General features: G+C 43.3%; 2 protein-coding genes across 2 annotated transcripts in view; both read right to left on the reverse strand.

The window, feature by feature from the left end:
- The window catches only part of LOC135886051 (cytosolic phospholipase A2 gamma-like), a 979,292-nt gene that overhangs the window by 268,206 nt on the left and 686,387 nt on the right, over positions 1-24,699 (reverse strand).
- Positions 7,115-8,053, reverse strand: LOC135885993 (olfactory receptor 8S1-like). Its single transcript, XM_065413887.1, has one exon. It carries the CDS (start codon positions 8,051-8,053, stop codon positions 7,115-7,117), a length of 939 nt encoding a protein of 312 aa, XP_065269959.1.

Consider the following 24,699-nt stretch of genomic DNA (forward strand, 5'->3'; position numbering starts at 1 on the left):
AGTTTGAGGAGCAAGTCATGTTCTCATCCATCCTCCCTGTTGAAAGAAAAGGCCCAGGTAGGGACCGTCGAATTGTGGAGGTGAATTCATGGTTACACAGATGGTGTTGGAGAGAGGGCTTTGAATTCTTCGACCATGGGATGTTGTTCCAGGAAGAAGGATTGCTAGGAAGAGATGTGATCCACCTAACAAAGAGAGGGAAGAGCATCTTCACAGGCAGGCCTGCTAACCTAGTGAGGAGGGCTTTAAACTAGGTTCACCAGGGGATGGTGAGGCTGTTAAGATACTGTGAACACCTTATTCTAATTAACGCCCCTCTGATACTATAAAAGGGCCTACTCTGGTCAGGCTGGGGAGAGGAAAAGGGAGCCAGAGGAGAGGGAGGGCAGCTGAAGGGCTGGGTAATAAAGACACCTTCAAGCCACTGGAAAGGGAGCCCTAAGTTAAGGGTGAAGAAGGTGTCATAACTATAAAGGGAAGGGTAACAGCTGTACTGTAAAATCCCTCCTAGCCAGAGACTCCAAATCCTTTTACCTGCAAAGGGTTAAGAAGCTCGGGTAACCTGGCTGACACCTGACCCCAAGGACCAATAAGGGGACAAGATACTTTCAAATCTTGGGGGGGGGAAGGCTTTTGTGTGTGTCCTTTGTTTAAGGGGTTGTTTGCTCTTGGGACTGAGAGGGACCAGACATCAATCCAGGTTCTCCCCATCTTTCTAAACAAGTCTCTCCTATTTCAAACTTGTAAGTAAAAAGCCAGGCAAGGCGTCTTAGATTTATTTTGATTTCTCTTTGTTTTAAGATCCAAGGGGGTTTGGATCTGTATTCACCAGGAGTTGGTGAAAGGAAGGAGGGGGGAAGGGTCAATTTCTCCTTGTTTTAAGATCCAAGGAGTGTGAATCTGTATTCACCAGGGAATTGGTGAAGGTTTCTCAAGGCTTCCCAGGGAGGGAATTCTTGAGATGGTGGCAGCGGACCAGAGCTAAGCTGGTAGATAAGCTTAGAAGTTTTCATGCAGGCCCCTACATTTGTACCCTAAAGTTCAAAATGGGGATACAGCCTTGACAGAAGGCGTTAAGAGAGAGAAGTGGGAGAGCTGTGGAGAAGTGGCCCAGGGAAGTGTAGTAGCTCTGGCGGTGAAAGGTCGGCTGCCAACAGCTGCTGCCACTAGGATCCCTGGGCCGGAACCTGGAGTGGAGGGCGGGTCCAGGTTCCCCCCAACCCGCCACTACAGAAACACCCCCTGGGAGGGGAAGACAGGTCCCTGTCAGGACAGGAGGCTAAACTGTTCTTGAACAAGCCCATAGGGACAACAGAGCTGTGGGAGTGCTCTCACCAACTTCCTTGCTGGCTTATGATGAAAAGGGCTCAGTAACCCTGGCCCTAGAGAGAGAAGGGCTACTTGGAGGTCACAGTGAGCCTCTGAGGGTAGCATAAACCACCTGGAAGTACCCACAGGGACAAGGTCGGAGTTTTGCCACAATGGGTATGTATGTATAGTATGTATGTGTACATAAGAGACCGCCCTATATTCAAGCATAACAATGTTTTTCCAATATGGTGTTGTAGTCTGGCCCTTTTACTTTAGCGCCGCAGATAGCAACACGCTTTTATTAGGGCAATTACAGTTATCACCTGTATCATTATTCGTGTTTTGAAATACTGGGATAGGCATTATACAGGCATTATTGCAGTGTGTTCCATAGTGTCATAGTGCTATGTATATGAGAATTAAAACAGAAATTTGGAGTAGTGACCTTTATATATAAATTCTCTTGTAGTTAGTTACTACACAGTACTGTCCATTCATGTTACAGGTTACCCTCACTGCTGGTTGTTACCCTCTGGTAAACTTCACTGGGCAGGAAGCAGGAATGTCTAGCTTCTCTGTTCCTTTGGGTGCATTGCTCTGTGACACACTAGTAGCTGATGTAGATCCAGTTGTTTCTTTCAGTTGCTGTCTTCCAGATAACTTACTGAATGGACAGTAAACAATTTCTGAAATATTGCTGTGTCAGGATTTAGTATTGGTCCCCAGACACTGAATAAGATTATTTTGAATAACATGTGCCTCAGTTAGGATGCAATGTCATTGATCCAAATTATGACCGGTACTAATAAGGAATTTGTTTACCTATTTTGTAGTTACTGTATAACTTAATGATTTCTTTACCAATTTGTTTTTTCCTTGCCTGCATCTTGTTTGCTGTCATTCGTTTATTGATTTTTACCTGCTTGTTGGTTAAAAAGTTGAGCAAGTTTATGCACATTGTAAATGTTGTACAGCAACACAGGACATACATGATGTCACAGGTTGGGCCCCCTGGGATGTCACCTGCGGTGCTGGGACACCACTGAGTCAGACTCTTCTGCCAGCCTGGGCCCCCTTTTTCCTGACCTTGCTGGTCTAGGCTCTCCAGCCAAGCACACAGGCAGGACCACACCCAGCTGCGCAGAGAGACAGAGATCCACTCTGGGAAGGTTCAGCTTAAGGGGCTTGCCACAGCACCCAGATGTCCACCCCTCCCCGGAGTACAAACCCAAAATTATATGAAATTTTCCTCTTCCCTCAATGTGGAAGAGAGTATGCACAGTTTTTTGTCCCCCCCAGTTAGAAATCACATAAACTGGGTTATATTATAAACCAGAAAAAAATGTATTAACTATAACAGGTATATTTTAAGTAGTTAAGGAGGTAGCAGACAGAACAAGGCAGATTACTAAGAAAATAAAACAGAACATGCAAATTTAGCTTAATACACTAAAGAAACTGATTACATGTGAGATCTCACCCTAAATGTGATTCCAATAATCTTCTTCACAGGCCAGACACCCTTCCAGCCTGGGCCAAGTTCTTTCCCCCAGTTCAGTCTTAGTTGTTTCTAGTAATCATCTTTGGTGGGGTAGTAGGGGAGAACTGAGGACCTGGATTACCTCACTCCCCACCCTTAACTAGGATTTGCGTAAGGCGGGAGTCCTTTGTTTCCTAGTTTGACCCTCCCGCCCTAGCTTCTCCTGGAAAAGTACAGAATTCAAGATGGGTTCCAGTATCAGGTGACATGGTCACATGCCTATGCAAGGCCCCTTTTGCCATTCTTCACAGGTTGACCCACACATCCACAGGAAGACTAAGCTCTTTCAGAATTCATTGTCAGTGCTGATGGACCATCAGCACTGTCTGGCTTTTCCATTGTTGTACCTGAAGTGTTAGCAGGGGCATCACCCAAAGTAACATAGTTGAAATATAGATATATAGTCAATATTCCTAATTTCAGATACAGAAATGATTCATGCATACAAACAGGATAATCGTATTCAGTAAATCATAACCTTTCCAATGATACCACACAAGAGTTATATTGCATAAAGCATATCTTAGTTATGTCATATTCCTACCACAAGCATATTTTCATAAAGAATATTGAGTATAGTGTCACACATGACATACAGTACAAACTTATAAATAAAAACAAATGGTGCCAGAATTCAATTTATAACTATACAAAATAAGGCAAACAAAAATTAAAAAATAAAAAGGGTTAAAAATTTAAATAAGCAAGTTATTACCTTGTTATTTAAAACTTTTAATAAAAATTGATAAAATTTATATTATTATTTCTCAGATTTGTTATATTAATTCAGTAACTTAAGGCATTTTCCATTACTTTAATTAAGTATATTTTAAATCTCTGCTATGTGGTAATAAGGAAGGCCATGTTTCAAATATTAGTCAGTGGTTAGGATTAGAAGCAGAGTCTGCATTTCTGTTGTTTGGCAACCATAGCTTTAAGAAAGTTAGGAGTAATTTCAGCTGCTGCATTCCTGAAGGGTTAAAATGATTAATTTACTGGATTTACTTAAAGTAAATTTTTACCTTGTTTTTTCTTTGTTTGATTGTTGTTTTGTTCTATTTTCAATTGCTTTATCTTTTGAAGGTTTCTGTAAAAACTATAACTTTTAACTTTTAAAACAGAGAGAGAGAGAGAGAGAGAGAGAGAGAGAGTGGAAGTGAGGCGAGGCAGGGGAAGGGAGGGGTGAAGAGCAACCTAGGGAGATAGCGAGACCTGAGCCAAGAGAGATTAATTCTAGCAAACTGTGAAAGGATATACAGGAAAACTTAACTGGTATGTAAAAATATTTGAGAAAGAAAGTTATATTTTTCACCATGAATGAGGAGTGTTGCTCTGTGTGTTAGAGCAGTTGGGAACCTGCACCCTTGGTTTTTATCCTGGCTCTGGCAAAACCTGAATTTGTTCCTCCACTGTCTGTTGCTTTTGTGTTCATGCCAAATAGATTGTGGGAGTTCTCTTACATGCTGCAGTTAACTGTTTTTGGGCAACTCCATGTGTTAATGCATCAAGTCTAGGTGTTAACCCGCTTACTTTTGTTTTTTCACTCTGAAATTCATTTTTATTCACTCCCTAGAGTGACCAGATGTCCCGATTCTATAGGGACAGTCCCGACATACAGGGCTTTTTCTTACATATGCTCCTATTACCCCCCACCCCTGTCCCGATTTTTCACACTTGCTGTCTGGTCACCCTATCACTCCCCTGCGATTGAGTCACAGCTCCTGTGTACTAATGTGCTCTGTGAACTGTTTCATTTTTTCCTTCACTTGATTTACCAATCCAGGAAAAGTATTGTTTGCTACTTCTCCCTCCTGTGCACTTACTTCTCCCGTTCTGACAGGCACCAGTCTAGGCCTCAGTTTAAGTTTAACCAGAACCTGGCTTTTATCATATGGTGGTGGTTGCAATGCAGTAGACCCTGTTTCATCTTTTAATTTTTCTAGAGCCACCGTTTTCCATTTCTGTCCCCATTCTTCAGGCACAGGGTAGCTACCTGAAGCCTGCTGTTGACCACAAATATTTATAACAGGGGAAGGTATTTTTTGTAGGTTCCTTACAGCTGTTTCCAATGTTGTATTCTGTTCCTGTGCTTGCTGTCTCTGGCCTGCTTGCTGGCCTGCAAGGGGAGCAGGAGCATTCCAGGGCTGTGTGGATTTTCCTGCTTCTTGTAACTCTTACTTTGTTTCCGTTACTTGCCCCACTAATTGTGTGGTGTGTTGTTTTAACCATTTGCAATGTTTTACATTTCTTTCTCTTATTTTTTAAGTCCATAGTCTCTGCCCTAGCCTTACAGATTCCATTCCATGTTTCTTCCCCACTACATTTTTAAAATTCATATGGACCTCTTTTGCTAGCAACCCAGCATGCCCATACCTTATTAAACTCTGTGGGATTTTCAGGAAGGGGTTCAGGGGATTCCCTAACACATAGTTTTCTGCCATGTTAGATCTCAATTCCCACAGAGGGCAGCTCGCTTACTTACAGATCAGCAGTCATGGGTCACCAGTGTCATCAGATGTTTGGCTGCGTGTGTGTTCTCTCTGCGTGCTGCACTGACTCTGGCTAAATAGCCCATACAGCAGGCTCTGATCAAGCTGCACAATAAATCCAGATTTGGTTCGTAGCGAAGGAACTTGGTCGGGTTAATTGCCAATGAGGCACGGTGTTAATGCCCGGGCTCAATGGTTACAGGTACACTAACACATGTATGTCTGTGACAATGGACTGGCTCAGTGAATGGCGGAACTTTCCATTTTCCCCTTGGCCAGACAAAAACACTGCCTCTGAGATGCAACTTTATACACAGATACAAACAAGTTTCATATTACCTCTCTGAAGTGATTAGTTACTGCCCTCTGACCTAGTTAAGTGCCATCCTCTAACATAGCTAACCACCCCCCATTACCTTGTACCTGTTGGTTCAATCAAAACATCTCTATCCATCATGCTGTCATCCTGAACTTATCTTTAGGGTGGGTCAGTGTGTTCCTGTTATCTTTGGGGAATGTGTTGGTACTGAGGTGTTCTGGTACCACCCTTCTGGAGTGTGTTTGCATGTGTTTTGTGCCTATCACTTCTTAGGGATGTATGTTTCTGCAATATCAGCCCTGCTCTTGCCAGATTATGTGAGCAGGGCCTGCCTCTTGCTCACAACTTAACTTTGCTTTATATCAGCAAAGTTTTGGCCACTACTTTAGCCTAGGCCTCAGGTCTCATACCAGGCCTCTCAGACAAGGGCACATGTTTCAGGCCTTCTTCCTACTACACCTGGGATGGTCTTTCATTGGTTCTTATGTTCTAACATGATGATATATCCATTGGCTAGGAAACTATATACAGAGGAGTGGGGTGTGTTCTTAACCCCGCAGGTGTCAAAGAATTCACTCCCCATATTCCCAGGAGTGACACACCTCCTTCCGCTTGTGATTCTCAGCTGGGAACCCACTAACCCCACCTACTTTTTTTGTTACAAGAAGATGGGGTGCAGGGTGGGAAGAGGAAGAACAACAAATTTAAAGGAGGAGACAGCAAATAACTTTTATCCCAGTGATTAGGGTAGTCACCTGGGATGTGGGAGGGCCCCACTTCAAGTGCCTGACAAGGAGAAAGGATTTAAACAGGGATCTTTCTCCACCCAGTTGGGTGCCCTAACCCACTGGCATATGGGATATCCTAATCTGGGTCTCTCTCATATTCTCTTGTGCAAGTCTCAGTCCCTTTGAGTATATATCACTACCTGGGGAGTAAACCCATTGACGTCATGGATTATTATTGAAAAAAAACCCTGAGATTTTAATAGGGTAGAATCCAATAAGATACTACAGATATTAAATAAGGTTTTCTACAAATTAGGCCAAAAACAAAGAGAACAGAAATTAATAGAGGAAGAGATTCTTTTTATAGAATTGACTAGATGCCTGGCAGGTATAAATTGGCCATAGATCCCCTGAAGTCAGTGAGCCACATTAAAGAAAGATGCAGAGAGATGAAAGAGCAACATGTGTGAATGACTCCACATCTTGGTGGTCTGAGCACTCAACCCGAGTGCAGGTGACCCAGGCTCCCGTCCCCCAGGCTCTAGTGACTCTTGTACAATTAAGGGCCTGGCCTGCTGGCTTCCAAGGAGCCACACCATTTTAGCCCAGCTGAGGTTTTTGTCCCATCATGTCGCTCAGTTACCTGAGCTGAGAATGTCTCAAACACAAGTTATCCTTAATTCTGTGCTCTCTGACTTAAAAATAAATAAAAATAAAATCATCAACACTACTTGAGAAAGTTCAATTTCCCCAACATTTTCACCAGTGCCCTTTTCACATCCTTGTTTTTCAGGCTGTAGATGATGGGGTTTAACATGGGGGTCAAGATGGTGTACTGGACAGAGAACATTTCATCCAGAGCCCCAGAAGAAATTGAGCTGGGTTTTGTGTACTGGAAAAAACCTGTCAGATACCATAAACCAACCACAATAAGGTGAGAGCTGCAGGTGGAGAAGACTTTACGCCTACCCTCCACAGAGCGTATCCTCATGATGGTGGAGATGATGTGAATGTAGGAGATCAGGGTGAGGAGGAAGGAGCTTGATCCAAATATCACAATAGAAGTGAGAAGCACCACTTGATTGGTGAGGGTTTCACTGCAGGACAATTTTAATAAACGAGGGAGCTCACAGCTGAAATGGCTGATTTGATTGGGTCCACAAAAATACAAATTGAATGAGAAGACTGTGTTAAGAAGGGCATGAAAGAAGCCTATTGTCCATGCACCACTCACCAGCTGAAAACAAATCCCTTTGTTCATTTTCTTCACATAATGCAATGGGTCACAGATGGCAGCGTAGCGGTCATATGCCATGACTGAGAGAATGAAAACTTCAGCACCAGCTGTGAAGAGGATGAAGAACATCTGGGCAATGCAGCCACTGACAGAAATAGTTTTCTGCTCTGCTAGGAAGTTCATCAGCATTTTAGGCACTGTGACTGAGGAATAGCAGGTATCAGTAAAGGATAAATGGAAGAGGAAGAAGTACATGGGGGTGTGAAGGTGAGAATCAGCTCTTATCACCACCATGATCAGTATGTTCCCAACCAGAGTGATTAGATAAATCACTAAAAACACCAGGAAGAGGAAAATCTGCATCTGTGGGTCACTGGAAAGTCCCAGGAGAATAAATTCAGTCACTCTGGTTTTATTTTCCATTGACATTTATTCAGGAAAAATGTGACCTGTAAGACAAGAAAATGAAATTAGCCCGTATCCTAAACGTGAATTGAAATGGATTGTGGAGACCATCTGTTCAGAAGTATGAATTAAAAGAGAACTGTATTCTAGCCTGTAATTTTATTTTTAAATAGACAAAATTTATAGAAAGAGATAGCAATAAGCTGTTTGGATTTTGTATGTTTTACGGTGACAAAATGGGCCAGATACAGACAATGATTTAGGCCCCTAACTGCCACTTTAAGTACCTAAATCCCAGAATCTGGCCCCACGATTATTCACAAAATCCCCACCCAGATGGGATTATGGGATAGTTTGATGCAGGCCTTGCTTAGTCTCTCCTGTTGACTCTGTTCCACTGTGGTTCAATAACTAAAGAGGCATTGGAGAAAGGGGACTGGACACTGCATCTGGTGTGACGTACCCAACCACCAGGCTATAAAGTCATCCACTCTCTTGCTGTTTCTCTCTGGCCTAATAATGTTTTAATCTGTCCCACTAACATATAGAGATACAGTTGTTTCCCTTCCAGCTGGGGATCTGGCCTCTTTATTCTAATGGAACTATGGCTGATTCATACCCACTGGGGATCTGGCCAATTCTATAAGTAGTACCTCTTTCTCTGTTACATGTGGTAATTTGTGAAGAGTATTTAGTATTTTAGTGGATTCATCCATATCAAAATATCTGGGATTTAAATTAATAATAATAATAATGAATTAATAATTAATCATTAATACAAACAACAATTTCCCCAGCCTAGAATTACTGGTTTGTGACCCAGCATGGTATAGGCTGACAACCCAACTAAGTATAGAGAATACAGACAAATTGATAAATATTATGAATGCCATAAAGAGGGTGTCAGAAGAGCATAGCTGTATGACGGGCTCCCACACTGGCAAACTGTGTTGTTTGGAGGCAAGTACCTCCAGGCTAATATCATGCAACTGACCAAACAATCCAAGAAAAGCAGAGATAATTTTCAACAAAAGAGTGAAAAAGACTCACTGGGCAAAACAAGAAATGATCTAAGATTGTATTTTAGCAAAACTGGAAGAGAAGCGCTGGAGGAAGTGAATGCTCCAAGACTCAAAGAAGAAAAACAACAACACATAGAAAGAAACAACCAATCATAGACTCACTGGACAACTCAGATCTTAATTGCAACAAGGACTATTTATGCAACTGGAGATTGAAAGCCTGAAAAGGGAGATTAATCATATTGAACCACATTCAAACATTTTGATAAAAGAAGTGATATAGGTGTGACATTCTATACCATGGGGGAGCATCCTGTAACCCCCATATTCCTCATTTTCATATAATTGTGAGCTTATATACAAAGCATGCCTTGTAAGGTATCAGGGGAAAGGTTATGATCTGCTGAAAGTCATTTCTCTATACATATACGTATATCATTAATGCATATGAAGTTATGAGAATTGTGTTGTATGGTGGTCACTAAAATATGCTGTAAGTTGAGGAATCAGCCAGACATTAGCTCCCCAGAGGCAACAGCAAGGAAAGTAGCCAACACACGGGTGGGGTATCAATCAACCCATCATCAACCATTGTCCAGGGAGCTACGTTGTAATGACTCACCTGCATGAGGCCACACCAGGGCAATTGCTCAACCTTGCCTGGAGACTCAGCAATGCCCCCAGACATGCCTGGACTTGTGTTTTCCAAGCACACGGACTGAGGGTATAAAACAGACAGAGTGGGCACATACTGGTCCTTTTGTCCTACCCCCACCTATGTTGCAAGCAACAAAGACACTGAGAAGAAGACTGAAGACTTCAACAGAGGAGACTGGCCCAGATTTAAGAGACAAATCTTTATATAAAGGACTACAATATCCAGCAGGGTGAGAAAAACTGCTTAATCTAGTTGCTGCCCAGTCTAATAGGGTTGAGAGTTTAGACTGCGTGCTTATATTTTATTTCTTTTGGTAACTAACTCTGAACTAACTTTGCCTATCAATTAAACTCTACCTTTTATAGTCAATACATTTATTTTACTGTTTATCTTTGCCAGTGAGTTTGAATGAAGTGTGTTGCAAATCTGCTCAGGTTTGACAAAGGCTGGTGTATGTCCACTTTCCATTGATGAAGTGGTGAACCAATTAATAAATCTGCATTGCTAGTCTTGAGTGGTGCAAAACGGTATATTTCTGAGGTACAGTGCTGGTAGATGAGGGGATTTGGCTCTGGTGCCTTTCTTTGTATGATTCATGTGTGGCTCTGGGAGCATTCATGCAATCTAGCTGGGTGTATGGGGCTCCACATGCTCTTGTGCTGAGTGATCACAGCACCTGGAGGGGATTGCTGCTAGTCACTAGCAAGGCATTGTGAGAGACATCCCAATCTGGAGGGAGTTAAGGAGGCACAGTGGTCCCACAGTCCCAGGCTGCTCCCCGCGGGGATCGCATCACAATAGGACAAACAGAAACCACAAAAGAAAAGAAAAAACAAGAACAAATGTGAATGAAACACCATCTAAAGAAAGTACAGGAAATATGAATTATTTGTTGATGGAGGTCATTCAGAGTGTAAGAGACATTGAGCACTGACCAGCACTACCAAGTATGAAATTTGTAGACCAGCAAAGACTGGATGATATAAAGAGAGCACTTAATGAAGTGCTTATGGAAATTGTTGGGTAAAACCAACAAGTATTAACCATCTGAATTAGATAATTTATACTACAGTAACAGTAGCAGCTCATCAGTTTAACATCAAGCCATCTGAAGATGCAAACCATTGAAAAACAATCTATATTCAACAACCTCCATGGAAACAAATAAGGTTTTACTTAGAGATACCAGCCCACTAGATGAATATGAGAAAAAACATTTGAAGAGAAATAGCAGCAAATGGCCTTGGAGATGAAATATCTGCTGAATGAAAGGGATGTGAAAATTGTAGAGGAACAATGTAAATGGAAGCTGTTCAGTCAGTGTCATGGACTTGAAAGATTTCCCACCAAGTTATCAGTATGAGAAGAACAGTCACTTGACCTGAGACATTAGGAGATTCTTTGATCTGATTGAGAATTAAAAGCAGAATAGGAAAAAAATAGAGCCAATAAATGACGTGGAAGAGTTTCAGTGCTACTGGAAGGAAATCTAGTCTGAGGAATGACAGGTTTCAGAATAGTAGCCTTGTTAGTCTGTATCCACAAAAAGAATAGGAGTACTTGTGGCATCTTAGAGACTAACAAATTTATTGTAGCATAAGCTTTCGCTTATTTGTTAGTGGATGCCACAAGTACTCCTATTCTTTTAATCTGAGGAAGTACAACATAATCAGACAGTGGATGGGATTAAAATGCCAGAGTAAAATGTAGAAAACCACATCAAAGACAAATACACAGAAAGATCAAAGAAAGAAATTATGAGGTACTGAAAGGAATAAAAAATTGGAAAACACCAGATCAGATGGGATGCATAGATTGTAGCTGAAATTCATTACAACACTGAATAATTGTTTACCTGAACAACTTAATAAATATTTGAAGGATGGATTTCCAAGATAGAGGGTGACAGTGGCAACTCTTCTCATATAGGAAAAAAAAAAAAGAAGGCTGAAGTGATCCTATGAATTATAGCCTGACGACATATTGACCAACTATATGGACATTTCTATCAATGAATCTGGCAAAGAAGATCTGGATAGTGTGAGCTCACAATGGAATGCTGCCTCTTGAGCAAAAATACAGCACACTAAACATGAAAGTGATAAACAACCACCCGAGGCTAAACAGGCTCATCAAAGAAAGAAAGAAAGAAAGAAAGAAATAGAAATTGTGTGGCTTGACTACCAGAAAGTATAGAAGAACATCTCACTATAATGGACCATTGAGACAATGTGAATGTCCAAGTTTCATCCAAAGATCAATTCCTTTCTGCAGCAATCTATGTTTAACTGGAGCACTTGACTCTATCAGGAAGGGACTCTTATTGATGAGGTCCAAATTAAAAGAAATATTTCAAGGTGATTCCTTAGCACCAGTGCTGTTTGTGGTAGCCATGCTGCTGCTGACATGGATGCTTGTTGAGATAAATTGTGGTTATCACATCAGCAAAGAGCAACAATTAATTAATAATTTGTTAGACATGGGCAATCTGAAAATCCATAAGTAGTCAGAAGAAGGAGCTACAGAGATATGTGTGGAACAGTTTGGTAAAGATATAAAGCTACTGGTTGGCTTGGCTAACTGTGTGTCAGCATCTGTAAAGATGGCCCGACTGGTACAATCTGATGGCATACAAGTTAATGAAGGAACTTTCCATGATATCTCAGCATGACTTCTACAAATATCTTTGAATCAGGGAATTGTCACAGCTGCAACATAAGAAATTGAAAGAAAAATTGAGGAAAGAATATTACAGATGTATACAAATTACTTTAAGAACAAAACTCAAGTCTAAGAATTTGATCTCAGCCATTGATATGTCCATGATGCCAGTAGTATAGTACCATCATCACAGACCGAATGGTGCAGTCAAACAGGCCAGACAAAGTTGTAGAAAAGAAGATGACAAAACAAGCCTGTGTTAATTGATGTTGCCATGCCTGCAGACAAAAACATAAAAAAGAAACACAGAGAGAAGATGCAGAAGTCTGAAGAACTCTGATTCGAAGGGGAGCAGTTATGGAAAACTGGAACAAAGACAACCCCAGCAGTTATTCGAGCACCTGGAGGGATCCCTAAGATTATGGACAAGGTTATGGACAAGCAGGGGTATGGACATGTTTGGACTGCAAGACACATCATGGTCAGTGACTTCCAGCAGACAGCGCTCTTAGGCACTGTGAGAATGTGAAGGAAATTCAAAGGCGAATGAGTGAATTTGAACACCTAAAAGCCAGGAATTCTACAAAGGGTTTAACAAACCTCCTGACTACCCAAACCTACAGAGTCCATTCAACCAGGATTTAATGGTGATTCACAGGGATACATTTTAGTCAGCAGCTTTCTCCTTTTTAAACTTAAAGATTTTGTATGTTGTGAAAGCTATTTCTTTTTTAAAAATACACCTTATATAATACTGAAGGACATTAATAATAATCATAATAAAGGAATGTGCCCAGAAAACACACTCTAGGCATGCTGGTGGGAGTTGATGGGAGTTTTATATGTAAATCACTTAAGTTCCTTTTAAAATCTGATGCAACAGGACCTGCAAGTTTGAAGATCAGGCTGCTCATACATAAGAGTCTCTTTCCTGCCCTCTTGGAAGCGACTGGCTACTTTGACATTGATTTTAAATGGACATGGGAATGAAGCCAATGTTCTGTCCAATGTCAAATCTATGCTTAATCCTGAATGTCCCCCACAGATAAACTAAATCTTTTCCCCATTATCAGCTCATCAGACAAAGGCCCCAGCCACGAGATCTTGCACTAGAACGTGAATGTCAACGCAGGCAGATTCTGTGCAAAGTGAGTTCCAAAGCTAAGTGCTTTCTGCAGAGAATGCCCTGCCCCTAATCTTGCAACCCTCTAACACACACACACCCCACAAATAGAAATTACTGCTAACACACACCAACTGATCTAATTTGTCTCAGTGCTGTCCTGGGCGAGAGGGAGAGTAGCTGGGTTGCCAGCCATGGCCCTTGTGCTGTAACTGACTCTGCAAGAGCAGACTGCTGCATCCAGGCAGAAGTCAATGGGACACTGCAGAGAGACCAACCGCTATATAAGTGGGGCAGATTCTGGTCCTTTGAAATTGAAAGAATAAAAAGATTAGAAAGGAATAAAAATATGAATCAACTCACCTGCCTTTTAAACATGGATCATACATGTGGTGAGAACATTCCGACCTATGATTTTCTCTTTCTGTTTTCTTAGATTACCTACCAATGTATGGATTTGGCTATCTAGTTTGTCTATCTACGTCTGTAATGCAGCATCTCAGGACATCCAGCGTGTCTATGGATGTGACTTTTGCACACTTTCCCTGGAGCAGTGAAACCCCTCAAGCTGTGTAGGGTTATCTGTGGAAGTGGAGCAAAGAGCCTTTCCTCATCTGACTCCATGGACTAAAAGCTGATTTCTTGAGAACTGTTTAAATGCTGTTTTGCTCCCCCTGGGACAAGATCCCTGAAATTCACTCTCTGTAACATGCTCCCAGTAACACTGGGCTGGGTCAGTCCTTAAGCAATGCTCTGTAGTGCATAAGAATGACAGCAATGGGGCTTGGATTATCACAGGGTTTAGGTATCCAATCTCAGCAACTGTCAATACAAAAGGTGTGAATTTAGGCTCCAGAACAGCCTAAGGATCTAGACACCCAAATAGCAAATCACTTACATAAGAACATAAGAACGGCCGTACCGGGTCAGACCAAAGGTCCATCTAGCCCAGTATCCTGTCTATCGACAGTGGCCAATGCCAGGTGCCCCAGAGGGAGTGAACCTAACAGGCAATGATCAAGTGATCTCTCTCCTGTCATCCATTTCCATCCTCTGACAAACAGAGGCTAGGGACACCATTCCTTACCTATCCTGGCTAATAGCCATTAATGGACTTAACCACCATGAATTTATCCAGTTCTCTTTTAAATGCAGTTATAGTCCTAACCTTCACAACCTCCTCAGGTAAGGAGTTCCACAAGTTGACTGTGCGCTGCGTGAAGAAGAACTTCCTTTTATTTGTTTTAAACCTGCTGCCTATTAATTTCATTTGGTGACCCCTAGTTCTTGTATTATGGGAATAAGTAAATAACTTTTCCTTATCCACTTTATCTACCTCACTCATGATTTTATATACCTCTATCATGTCCCCCCTTAGTCTCCTCTTTTCCAAGCTGAAGAGTCCTAGCCTCTTTAATCTCTCCTCATAAGGGACCCGTTCCAAATCCCTAATCATTTTAGTTGCCCTTTTTTGAACCTTTTCTAGTGCCAGTATATCTTTTTTGAGATGAGGAGACCACATCTGTACGCAGTATTCAAGATGTGGGCGTACCATTGATTTATATAAGGGCAATAATATATTCTCAGTCTTATTTTCTATCCCCTTTTTAATGATTCCTAACATCCTGTTTGCTTTTTTGACCGCCTCTGCACACTGAGTAGACATCTTCAGAGAACTATCCACGATGACTCCAAGATCTATTTCCTGACTCGTTGTAGCTAAATTAGCCCCCATCATATTGTATGTATAGTTGGGGTTATTTTTTCCGATGTGCATTACTTTACATTTATCCACATTAAATTTCATTTGCCATTTTGTTGCCCAATCACTTAATTTTGTGAGATCTTTTTGAAGTTCTTCACAGTCTGCTTTGGTCTTAACTATCTTGAACAGTTTAATATCATCTGCAAACTTCATCTCCCCTACAGTGTTTTGAAGCTCTTAGCCAAATATATATAATTACCACAAGAAGGCAACATGGCCAGCCATCCTTAGGTAAGGGACACAGGTAAGGGAATGGGAAAAAGGAATAAATACACTGTAAATGATGGTGGTAAATAATAAGCATTAAGACAAAGGAGGAGCTAAATTGTAAGTAAATTTATTCCTGAAAACAGAAAACCAATGTCTGTAAAACACAAGGTCCACATGCCGCTAAAGTCCTGTAAACTCTGCTTCCTCTTACCACGTCATCCCAAAGTTGTGGGACTCTTGTACCCACTGTGTTTCTAGAGCTATACCTATTGCCTTGGTGCAACTGTTTCATAGGCTGTATCTGTGTATTGTCTCCGCAGACGTACCCCAGGAGGTCATCACAATCCTATTTCAAGGGCTTAATTGGCCATGCGTTGACTCTGCACATGGGTGAATGTCACTTTGCTGAACTGGTAGATGTTACAACTTACCACGGAGGTTCCTTTATATCATGGTGATTTGTGGGGCTTTAAAGAAAGGCAGATCGTCCCTCTACGTTAGGGCTGGGGGACACTGACTAGGATAAAGAGATGGGGAAGAATGCAATGCTTAGATTCATAGATTCTGATGACAGGAAGGACCATTGTGCTAATCTAGTCTGTCCCCCTGTATAACAAAGGCCAGAGAACGTCTCCAAAATAATTCCTAGAATAAAGCTAGGATGGTGCCCGCACTATATATATGTCCTGTGGATGAATATAAGGTTCAAGCAAAGCATGTGTGTTTTATCTGGCCAGCCTGATCCAGCACATCCAAAACACACAAGTTGTAATTTTCCAGGCTACCAGCGGGTATGATTTCCCGCAGGGTCTACGGGAGTGAGGTGCCCAACTCCCATTGAATTTCAGTGGGAGTTGGGCACCATATTCGCTTAAGCTCCTTTGTGAATCCCAGGTGGATGTCTAACTCCCTTAGGCTCTGTCTGGCTGTGAGAAATGATCAGAACTGGAATTGTAGGCATCACTAGATCATAGAATCATAGAATATTAGGGTTGGAAGAGACCTCAGGAGGTCATTAGTCCAATCCCTGCTCAAAGCAGGACCAACACCAACTAAATCATCCCAACCAGGGCTTTGTCAAGCTGGGCCTTATAAACCTCTAAGGATGGAGATTCCACCACTTCCCTAGGTAACCATTCCAGTGCTTCACCACCTGCCTAGTGAAATAGTGTTTCCTAATATCTAACCTAGACCTCCTGTCAAGGCTGTATCCCTACTTTGAACTTTAGGGTACAAATGTAGGGGCCTGCATGAAAACTGCTAAGCTTATCTACCAGCTTAGCTCTGGTCCCGCTGCCACCATTCTCGATTGATTCCCTCCCTGGGAAGCCTTGAGAAACCTTTCACCAATTCCCTGGTGAATACAGATCCAAACTGCTTGGATCTTAAACAAGGAGAGATTGACCCTTCCCCCCTCCTTCCTTTCACCAACTCCTGGTGAATACAGATCCAAACCCCCTTTGGATCTTAAAACAAGGAGAAATCAATCAGGTTCTTAAAAAGAAGGCTTTTAATTAAAGCAAAAGGTAAAAATCATCTCTGCAAAATCAGTATGGAAAATAACTTTACAGGGTAATCAAACTTAAAGAGCTCAGAGGAATCCCCTCTGTCTTAGGTTCAAAGTATAGCAAACAAGATAAGCACTTTAGTAAAAGGTACATTTACAAGTTGAGAAAACAAAGTAAATCTAAGACGCCTTGCCTGGCTTTTACTTACAATTTTGAAATAAGAGAGACTTGTTTAGAAAGATGGGGAGAACCTGGATTGATGTCTGGTCCCTCTCAGTCCCAAGAGCGAACAACCCCTCAAACAAAGGACACACACAAAAGCCTTTCCCCCCCCAAGATTTGAAAGTATCTTGTCCCCTTATTGGTCCTTGGGGTCAGGTGTCAGCCAGGTTACCCGAGCTTCTTAACCCTTTACAGGTAAAAGGATTTTAGAGTCTCTGACCAGGAGGGATTTTAGTACTGTACACAGAGAGCTGTTACCCTTCCTTTTATAGTTATGACACGCCCCCCAAATCACAGTTAGTGTTGGACGTTTGGTTCCACACTGGCTGTGATTTCTTTCCTGGAGCTCTAGGAGAAAACAGAGTTAATAAGACACACGTACCTTTAGACATACTACTGATTATATAAAAACTAACAATATGTTTCATTCCAAAAACAATTGTTAACCAGTTAACTCTGGGAAACTTTCCCGGGAGAGTGCATCAGCCACTTTGTTAGAAGCTCCCGAAATGTGTTGTATTTCAAAATCAAAATCTTGGAGAGCTAAACTCCACCGAAGAAGTTTTTTGTTATTTCCCTTGGCGGTATGAAGCCACTGTAGCGCAGCATGGTCTGTTTGTAGTTGGAACCGCCGTCCCCAAACATATGGGCGTAGCTTTTCCAGCGCGTACACAATGGCGTAGCATTCCTTTTCGCTGATGGACCAGTGGCTTTCCCTCTCAGACAGTTTCTTGCTGAGAAACACGACAGGATGGAATTCTTGATCCGGTCCTTCCTGCATTAAAACTGCTCCCACGCCTCGCTCGGACGCATCTGTGGTTACTAGGAACGGTTCGTCAAAGTCTGGGGCCCTTAGCACAGGGTCAGACATGAGTGTTGCCTTAAGCTGGTTAAAGGCCTTTTGACACTTATCAGTCCACTGAACTGCATTTGGCTGTTTCTTTCTGGTTAGGTCTGTCAGCGGGGCGGCGATTTGGCTGTAGTGTGGTACAAATCGCCTATAATATCCGGCCAAGCCTAAGAAGGATTGGACCTGTTTCTTTGACTTTGGAACCGGCCACTTTTGGATAGCATCCACTTTGGCCTGTAGGGGATTTATAGTTCCTTGACCCACCTGGTGCCCCAGGTACGTCACTCTGTTTTGGCCTATTTGACACTTTTTAGCCTTAACAGTTAGTCCTGCCTGCCGGATGCGCTCGAAGACTTTTTTCAGGTGCTCCAGGTGTTCTGTCCATGAATCAGAAAAAATGGCCACATCATCGAGATAGGCAACGGCAGATTCTCCCAATCCCGCTAAGAGACCATCTACAAGTCTTTGGAAGGTGGCGGGTGCATTTCGCAACCCGAAAGGGAGTACATTGAATTCATACACTCCTGCCTGGGTGACGAAGGCGGACCTTTCCTTAGCGGGTTCATCTAGTGGTACTTGCCAGTACCCCTTGGTTAAGTCTAAAGTAGAGATGAATTGGGCATGTCCCAATTTCTCCAATAGCTCATCTGTGCGTGGCATTGGATAGTTGTCAGGACGAGTTACAGCATTTAGCTTACGGTAGTCCACGCAAAAGCGTATTTCCCCATCTGGTTTGGGAACTAGAACCACTGGAGATGCCCATGCACTGCTAGAGGGGCGGATTATACCCATCTGTAGCATGTCCTGGATCTCCCTTTGTATAGCCGCTTGGGCATGAGGTGACTCCCGGTAGGGTGGGGTTCTAATTGGGTGAGCATTACCTGTGTCAATGGAGTGGTATGCCCGTTCGGTCCGTCCTGGAGTGGCTGAGAAAATTGGTGCAAAGCTTGTGCACAGCTCCTTTATCTGCTGTCGCTGCAGACGTCCCAGGGTCGTGGAGAGGTTCACCTCTTCCACGCCACCATTCCTTTTTCCTTCATAGTAGACACCTGCAGGCCACTCCGCGTCATCAGTTTCCTGGGCTGTAAACTGGCAAACGTTTAATTCTCTAGAATAAAAGGGCTTAAGAGAATTAACATGGTATACCTTAGGCTTTATGTTGGAGGTGGGGAAGGCTATGAGATAGTTAACAGCTCCTAGGCGCTCCTGGACCGTGAATGGTCCTTCCCACGACGCTTCCATTTTATGGGCCTGGAGCGCCTTTAAGACCATGACTTGGTCTCCTACTTTGAAGGACCGTTCTCTGGAATGTTTATCATACCAGGCCTTTTGCTCTTCCTGAGCATCCTTTAGGTTTTCTTTAGCAAGGGCTAAAGAGTGTCGGAGGGTGTTTTGTAGGTTGCTTACAAAGTCTAGAATGTTAGTTCCTGGAGAAGGCGTAAACCCCTCCCATTGCTGCTTCACCAACTGTAATGGCCCCTTAACCTCGCGGCCATACACAAGTTCAAATGGTGAAAACCGTAAACTGGGATGTGGTACAGCCCTGTAGGCAAAAAGCAACTGCTGCAACAGCTAGGTCCCAATCATTGGAGTGTTCATTTACGAATTTACGTATCATGGCCCCCAAAGTTCCATTAAACCTCTCCACCAGACCATTGGTTTGATGGTGATGAGGGGTGGCAACCAAGTGATTCACCCCATGAGCTTTCCACAGGTTTTTCATGTTCCCTGCCAGAAAATTAGTTCCCGAATCTGTAAGTATGTCGGAGGGCCACCCTACCCTGGCAAAAATGTCTGCTAATGCCTGGCACACACTTTTAGTCTTGGTGTTGCTTAAGGGTACAGCTTCCGGCCATCGGGTAGCAAAATCCATGAAAGTCAGTATGTACTGCTTTCCTCTGGGTGTCTTCTTTGGGAAAGGACCCAGAATATCCACAGCTACTCGCTGAAATGGGACCTCAATTATGGGTAGTGGCTGGAGAGGGGCTTTAACCTGGTCTTGGGGCTTTCCCACTCGTTGGCACACCTCACAAGACCGGACATAATTAGCAACGTCCTTGCCCATTCCCTCCCAGTGGAAGGACTTCCCCAACCGGTCTTTGGTTCTGTTCACCCCAGAATGGCCACTGGGATGATCATGGGCTAAGCTCAAGAGTTTTACCCGATACTTAGTGGGAACTACCAGCTGTCTTTGAGGATGCCAGTCTTCTTCGTGCCCACCAGAAAGAGTCTCCTTGTATAAAAGTCCTTTTTCTACAACAAACCGGGATCGGTTAGAAGAGCTGAGAGGCGGTGGGGTGCTCCGTGCCGCTGCCCAAGCTTTTTGAAGGCTGTCATCTGCTTCCTGCTCGGCCTGGAACTGTTCCCTTGATGCTGGAGACATCAGTTCCTCCTTGGACTGTGGACTGGGGCTTGGTCCCTCTGGAAGCGATGCAGGTGCTGGGGCTTTTTCCATTGACTGTGAACCGCTGTCCGCTGGTGCACTATGTGGTATTTCAGGCTCTGGCTGAGCCTCTTGGGTAGGGTTATCTGCTGCTTCCGCCAGTTTAGGCTCACTGGTGCCCTCTGGCATTGGAGTTGTAGACGGGGTTGCAAGCGCTGGACTCAGTGCTGGCAATGGTTCTGGTGCTGGTTGCGTTGCCAGTTCCGGTTCTGGGACTGGCTTTGGCTGGGTCTCTGGGATTGGATCCACTACGGCTGTTGCAGTCGTTGGCAGGGGATCCGGTTCCACCACCTGGTTTTGGGTCTCCGGTAACACAGACGGGGCCCTGGTGAACGGCTCAGGAACAGGGATGGGGGTGAAAGCTTGCTTAGCCTGGCTGCGGGTGACTATTCCCACCCTCTTGGCTAGCTTCACATGGTTGGCCAAGTCTTCCCCCAGCAGCATGGGAATGGGATAATTGTCATAGACTGCAAAAGTCCACATTCCTGACCAGCCCTTGTACTGGACATGCAACTGGGCTGTAGGCAAGGTTACAGACTGTGACACGAAGGGTTGAATTGTCACTGTAGCCTCAGGGTTGATGAGTTTGGGGTCCACTAGGGATTGGTGGATAGTTGACACTTGTGCCCCAGTGTCCCTCCAAGCGATAACCTTCTTTCCGCCCACTCTCAAGGTTTCCCTTCGCTCCGAGGGTATGAGAGAGGCATCTGGGTCTGGGGTTCTTTGGTGTGATTGGGGTGTAATGAACTGTAATCGGTTGGGGTTCTTGGGGCAGTGAGCCTTTATATGCCCCAGTTCATTACATTTAAAACATCGCCCTGCTAAGGTATCACCGGGGCGATGTTGGTTGATGGAGACTGGTGTGGTGGGGTGAGAAGGCGTCTGGGGTTTCCCTTGGGATGTGGGTGGGGCCTTGGGTTGTCCCCGGTGATAAGGTTTTGTTTCGGTTTGCCCCTTCTGATATTCGCTCCAACTGCTACTAGCTTTTTTCTTTTCTGTCACCTCCACCCATTTGGCTCCAATCTCCCCCGCCTCGGTTACAGTTTTGGGCTTCCCATCTAGGATGTACCTTTCTATTTCCTCAGGAACACCCTCTAAAAACTGCTCCATTTGCAATAGGAAGGGCAACTCTTCCGTAGATTTAACATTTGCTCCTGATATCCAGGCATCCCAATTTTTCCCAATGTGGTAGGCATGTCGGGTAAATGACACATCAGGTTTCCACCTTAGGGCTCTGAACCGCCGACGGGCATGCTCAGGTGTTAGCCCCATTCTGATTCTGGCCTTGTTTTTAAAAAGTTCATAACTGTTCATGTGTTCCTTAGGCATTTCAGCCGCCACCTCTGCTAAGGGTCCACTGAGCTGCGGCCTCAGCTCTACCATGTACTGGGTTGGAGGGATATCGTATCCAAGGCAGGCCCTTTCAAAATTTTCTAAGAAGGCCTCAGTATCATCGCCTGCCTTGTAGGTGGGGAATTTCCTGGGATGGGAAGTGGTACCTGGAGAGGAGTTGTTAGGATGGTCTGATGCACCCTGCCTAGTCCTTGCTGCTTCCAGTTCCATCTCTCTTTCATGGGCCTCCTGTTTGGCTTTCTCTTCTCTTTCATGGGCCTCCTGTTTAGCTTTCTCTTCTCTTTCATGGGCCTCCTGTTTGGCTTTCTCTTCTCTTTCATGGGCCTCCTGTTTGGCTTTCTCTTCTCTGTCATGTTTGGCTTTTTCCAGCTCCATCTCTCTCTTGTGGGCCTCCTCTTTGGCTTCTTTCTCGAGTTTTTTAATTTGAAGTAGTCTCTGATGTTTTTTCTCATTTTCTTCTGCTTCTAGTCTGGCCAGTTCTAGTTTGCTAGCTGCTTCACTGGTAGTCATTTTCCTGCTTTCCTGTGCTGGGCCACACCCCTCTGCAGTTGACTGAAACTGGGATGTATTTAGCTCAGGCTCCTGCTGAGTGCTGCTGAGTTAACAGAGACTTTCTAACAAGCTACTCCCCAGGATGTAAAAAGAAAAAAAACACAATTCAGATTGTAAATTACCTTTACCAGATCAAAGTTTGCTCACTAATTGAACCCTTCTCTTAACAAAGGACCTTGTTAAAAAAAACTTAACACCTCTGCCTTCAGGCAAGGAGAGATAAGATATGCATCTACCTTCAGCTCTGCTCTCCAAGCAGCTAGAAGGAAAAAAAAATCTCTTACTGGCTTTTGGGTTTAAAACGATCCCACCGCTGTGCCACCATGTCAAGGCTGTATCCCTACTTTGAACTTTAGGGTACAAATGTAGGGGCCTGCATGAAAACTGCTAAGCTTATCTACCAGCTTAGCTCTGGTCCCGCTGCCACCATTCTCGATGGATTCCCTCCCTGGGAAGCCTTGAGAAACCTTTCACCAATTCCCTGGTGAATACAGATCCAAACTGCTTGGATCTTAAACAAGGAGAGATTGACCCTTCCCCCCTCCTTCCTTTCACCAACTCCTGGTGAATACAGATCCAAACCCCCTTTGGATCTTAAAACAAGGAGAAATCAATCAGGTTCTTAAAAAGAAGGCTTTTAATTAAAGCAAAAGGTAAAAATCATCTCTGCAAAATCAGTATGGAAAATAACTTTACAGGGTAATCAAACTTAAAGAGCTCAGAGGAATCCCCTCTGTCTTAGGTTCAAAGTATAGCAAACAAGATAAGCACTCTGGTAAAAGGTACATTTACAAGCTGAGAAAACAAAGTAAATCTAAGACGCCTTGCCTGGCTTTTACTTACAATTTTGAAATAGGAGAAACTTGTTTAGAAAGATGGGGAGAACCTGGATTGATGTCTGGTCCCTCTCAGTCCCAAGAGCGAACACCCCTTAAACAAAGGACACACACAAAAGCCTTCCCCCCCCAAGATTTGAAAGTATCTTGTCCCCTTATTGGTCCTCTGGGTCAGGTGTCAGCCAGGTTACCCGAGCTTCTTAACCCTTTACAGGTAAAAGGATTTTGGAGTCTCTGACCAGGAGGGATTTTAGTACTGTACACAGAGAGCTGTTACCCTTCCTTTTATAGTTATGACAACACCCCATATGATATTAGCCTTTTTCACAACTGCATCACATTGTTGACTCATATTCAATTTGTGATCCACTCTAACTTCGAGATCCTTTTCAGCAGTGCCATCACCTAGCCAGTTATTCCCCATTTTGTAGTTGTGCCTTTGATTTTTCCTTGGTAAGTGAAGTACTCTAAGAATGGCCATACTGGGTCAGACTAAGGTCCATCTAGCCTAGTATCTTGTCTTCTGACAGTGGCCAATGACAGGTGCTTCAGAGGGAATGAAAAGAACAGGCAATCTTCTCTTTATTATCTTGTCTTTACTTTACATTTGTCTTTACTGAATTTCCTCTTGTTGGTATCAGACCAATTCTCCAATTTGTCAAGGTCATTTTAAATTCTGATCCTATCCTCCAATCCCTCTGAGTTTGGTGTAATCTGCAAATTTTATAAGCATATTCTCCCCTCCCGTTATCCAAGAAATTGATGAAAATATTGAATAATGGCCTTAAAATGCCACCAGAAAAGAGTCACAGGTTTTGATCTTAAAGCTATGGGTGGAGATTTTCATCTAGGGGACTGGGATGCCTCATCCCCATTAAAACTAACTGGAATTTGGTGGCCAAATGTCCGCAGACAACCTTGAAAATCCCATCACTGGTCATGCTGGCCCCACCATGAGCACAAATTGGGATGCACTGTCCAGGGACTAGTTTCTTCTTTGATTGTTGCAGAGTCCTGGGCAGGAATCTGTCCCTGGAGATATTATGACATGTAAGAAGCAATAGCCTACTTCTCCACAAGAGAGGTGAAGCCGTGTTACTCTGCGGTGTGGCCTACTTCAGCTAAAATCTCCCTGAATTAATTGTACTAGATCTGGTCAAAACATTAGGGAGGGGATTAGAATCCTCTCTCTCCCTTAAAACAATTCCAACTTTCTTTAAATAACTCATAGAAATTTAGCATTTAAAAAAAATCTACCATTTTTGTGAGGTTTTTGTAGAAACTTTGTTCCCATTTTTGGGGGGAGTTCAAATTAGATTAAAAGATTTCAAGGCCAGAAGGGACCATTGTGACCATCTAGTCTGACCTCCTGTATAGCACAGGCCAGAGACCTGCCCCACAATAATCCCTAGCACAGATTATTTATGGAACCATCCACTCTTTTGATTTGAAACTTGTCAGTGATGG

Source organism: Emys orbicularis, chromosome 12 (genome assembly GCF_028017835.1).
Source record: "Emys orbicularis isolate rEmyOrb1 chromosome 12, rEmyOrb1.hap1, whole genome shotgun sequence".
NCBI lineage: Eukaryota > Metazoa > Chordata > Testudines > Emydidae > Emys > Emys orbicularis.